Below are 3,375 nucleotides of genomic sequence, written 5' to 3' on the forward strand. Positions count from 1 at the left end.
CCATTTGCCTGCATGATGTTGCACTGCTGAATGGCAGTGTGCTGCAGGCGGCTGGCCTCCTCCTGGAGCCGCAGGGCACTGTGGCACATGGGCAGGCTGGTGACCACCTCCTCAGGAATCCTCAGGGCACTCTGGCAGTCTTGTACTGCCTGAACTTTTGGCTTCAGTGACTCCATTTCACACAACAGATGCTAGAAACAAAGTCAGTGCCATAATAAGCCAGTTTTTCAGAACCATCAGAGCACTTCATGCAGCTAAAGACAAATAATGGTATGCTCAAGCAGTAAAGGAAAAATTTTGTTACCTATTTTTCAAATTGAATGTAATTAGACACACTTTCTCTGGAATTGCTCATGGTGAAATGAGAATTCTTTTAAAGATTACTTACGCAAAAAGCCCATATATTACGTATAAAAATAATTAATGAAAAAGCATAGTAGTACCTATTTCTAAGTGTCTAAGTAATAAAATATTTCTATTAACAGATTTGAAAAAATAGATTTACAAAATCCACAAATCAAAGCAGCACAAGAGTAACTTATCTATACACGTATCTCAGTGTTAAAATCTGAGTGGAACTCACTGCTGGGACACAGAAGTACATTTCCAAAACACCAAATGAATCCCATTGTATTCACAACCTTCCTTTGAAAACACAAACCATGGCTGAAAATGTTGCTTAAAATTCAAAAGACAATCAAACAGAAAGGAGCACAGCTACACAGAATCCTTTTTCTTTGAATAATCACAAGCTGGATGCCTTTGTTAATAGTGCCTATTCCATACACAATGTCCATTCAAGCTGTCTGTTCATATGCATGAGAAGGGTCTAAGTGCAATGACTGGAGAATAGATTTGATTACCATTCTTTTTATCTACAAAGGAGGAGTTCTAATGTATGTACAGATAGGAAAAGAAAAAACAAAAAAATTAAAAAGGAAAAGGCAAAGTTTATAAAAAGGGCCTTAGCACATTAGAAAAAGACTTTAGATTCCATAGATATAAAACAGCTGGACAGTGAGGCAAACTGGTTATCTCCCTTCCCCTATACCACATTCAGAAGGATAGCTAAGTGGTCTGAAGTGCATGCTGATGAGAGGATTGTGGTTTGTTTTTTATTTCTGCAGTTTCATGACATAGGGTGGATAATCTAACCAGGGTTTCGGTATAATGACATATTCCTCAGACAGCACAGGTGGGGCCTCTCCTCTGCCAGGCCCCATACTGCTGGCAAAGGGTGTTTTTATTGTGCAATCAGCACCCAGAAGCACCCTGGGGGCTGTGTGCCACCCAGGCACTTTCCAAGATCCCCCCTCTGCTCTGGTGAAACAGGTGGAGAGGGGCTGCAGCCCCTTTCTGTACAAAAGAAACTCATACTGTGAGATCTGCTAGAGCCAGGACAAAGAATACACATAAAACCCAGTGTAAACTCCAGGTTCCTTTATTCTTATGGTGGGTGATGTGTTTCACTTACACTCTTTAAGGCCACATTCTGAAATCTGTTCTCAAGTCCCCGGAATAAAGACTGCATATTTTAATGAAAAGGAAAAGCTGTGCAAATTTACCTTTCTTCTGTATGTTTTTCTGCACATTTTAATCCTACAGTGAACCTGCTGAATCCAGTTTTCACTGGCAGACTGAGACAGTTAAATCTCCATATTAGCTTGCAGAAAGAAACATGTCTTAAGAAACTCAGAAAGCAATAACTTACCTTATTTTTCCTGTTAAGAAACTGAGACCAAACTAACAAACTGACAAATCTCCATAGCAGATCAAATGCAATAGAGAAAGACACAATATCTTATGAAGATAATTCAACTAAGCATGCAAAAATGTAACTGGGCTTAAGGAAACCTGAATTGTGTCCTAGTGTTCCAGATTACTATTGGAGAAGCTAGCAACAAACTATATCATTGCATCTCTATCTGCAAAAGGATGGTAACAATCTAGACCTCCTTTTGAAGTACTTTAAGAACCTCTTGACCAAAAGCACTAGATAAGAACTGGGCTTCATTACAATTATTAATATGGATTAAAGGGATTGGACGCACACTTGTCAGAATTGCATCATAAAGAATTATACTTCAACCATTCCCTCTGAGGGAATGATTCTTCTTGTTCCATCCATTATTTCCTTGGCAGTAATTTTTGGCTACAATCTGAAAGAGTGACCCACCTAAGAAACACAACAATCAGTCTCATCAACACTCACTATCCTTTGTGTAAGATCACACTATTCAAATGCTAACATTGAGGTCCTGGTCTTTTACCTGTCTGTGAGAAAGTTGCTCTTTCAAGCTCAAATGCCCAAGCTCTGGAGAGGTCAGCATGGCTTGGGCTTGCTCCAAAGCAGCCTGTAGGGCTCTCAGCTCGATTTCAAATTTCTTCATATCCTGTAACGTAACACATTTGATTCAGGGATTGTAGTGGTTTGGTCCAAAATACTCATTACTGTTTATCTGCTGTGAGATAAGAATTAGGAGAAATGCAAAGCAGGCACCAAACTTGAAAGAATATAAAGAAGTTTATTAACAGACCTAAAAGAAGGGAGAAAAGAAAAAAAAATTATACCACCTTCAGAACTCTCCTCCTCCCCCCACCTTCCTCCCTTCTCCCACTGACAATGTAAAAAGACAACCCTTAAGATGTTCAGTCTGTTTACCACTTCCATAATAACCTTGTTCAGTCCATTTAGAAAGAGAAGTCTCTTCTTGCTCATGCTATGAAAACATTATCACAACGAGACAGCCGCCCACTTCCAAATATTGTTCAGTCCATTTAGGAAGAGGAGTCTCTCTGCCTGCGTGTGAGTCCTTTCCCCCGACTTGCAGCTTTTCCCGCAACTGCTTTCGAGGGTCCACTCTTGAAGTTTTTTGGGGTACAATTTTAAGGTTGAGCCGTTCAGAAACAAAAACAGAGGCCCTTCTCCTTCCCTGGGAGCAAAGGGTCTTCATCATCTTCATCGTTAGGACTATCTCTGGGAGCATCTCTAGGAACTGAGGTTTTCTCCTTTCCCATTTGGAGCAAAAGTCCTCATCTGGTTCATCTCTACGGACTGAGGTTTTCTCCTTTCCCGTTTGGAGCAAAAGTCCTCATCTGGTTCATCTCTCCCTGTCCAAAACTTCCCATGAAATTACAGCTGCGTCAGCATCTGCCTATCTCAGCGCAGGTGCTTCTGCTCACGAGTTGAACACTCCACCCCCCATATCTTCATGAAATTACAACAGGATACTCTGATATATCATAGCTTCACAACAGAATTTCAGCTTTAAGCATCTCCTCTCTCTCTTCCCTCAGGTTTTCAGCTCTTCACAGCAATAAAAAGGGTTAATCTCACCTCGGCCTGGCAGCTTTGCAGCTGGAATGTTGAATTTT

At 40.7% G+C, this 3,375-nt stretch overlaps 1 protein-coding gene across 1 annotated transcript in view; it reads right to left on the reverse strand.

Annotated features, from left to right (window-relative positions):
• Positions 1–3,375, reverse strand: part of SYNE1 (spectrin repeat containing nuclear envelope protein 1) — a 246,498-nt gene that overhangs the window by 101,995 nt on the left and 141,128 nt on the right. The window contains exons 88-89 of the mRNA XM_017739429.1: positions 2,271–2,393; positions 9–191 (exon numbers count right to left, since the gene is read on the reverse strand). Coding sequence (XP_017594918.1) covers positions 9–191; positions 2,271–2,393 — 306 coding nt within the window. The remainder of the gene's footprint in view (positions 1–8; positions 192–2,270; positions 2,394–3,375) is intronic.

Source organism: Corvus brachyrhynchos, unplaced genomic scaffold (assembly GCF_000691975.1).
Source record: "Corvus brachyrhynchos isolate BGI_N302 unplaced genomic scaffold, ASM69197v1 scaffold14, whole genome shotgun sequence".
NCBI classification, from domain to species: Eukaryota; Metazoa; Chordata; class Aves; order Passeriformes; family Corvidae; genus Corvus; species Corvus brachyrhynchos.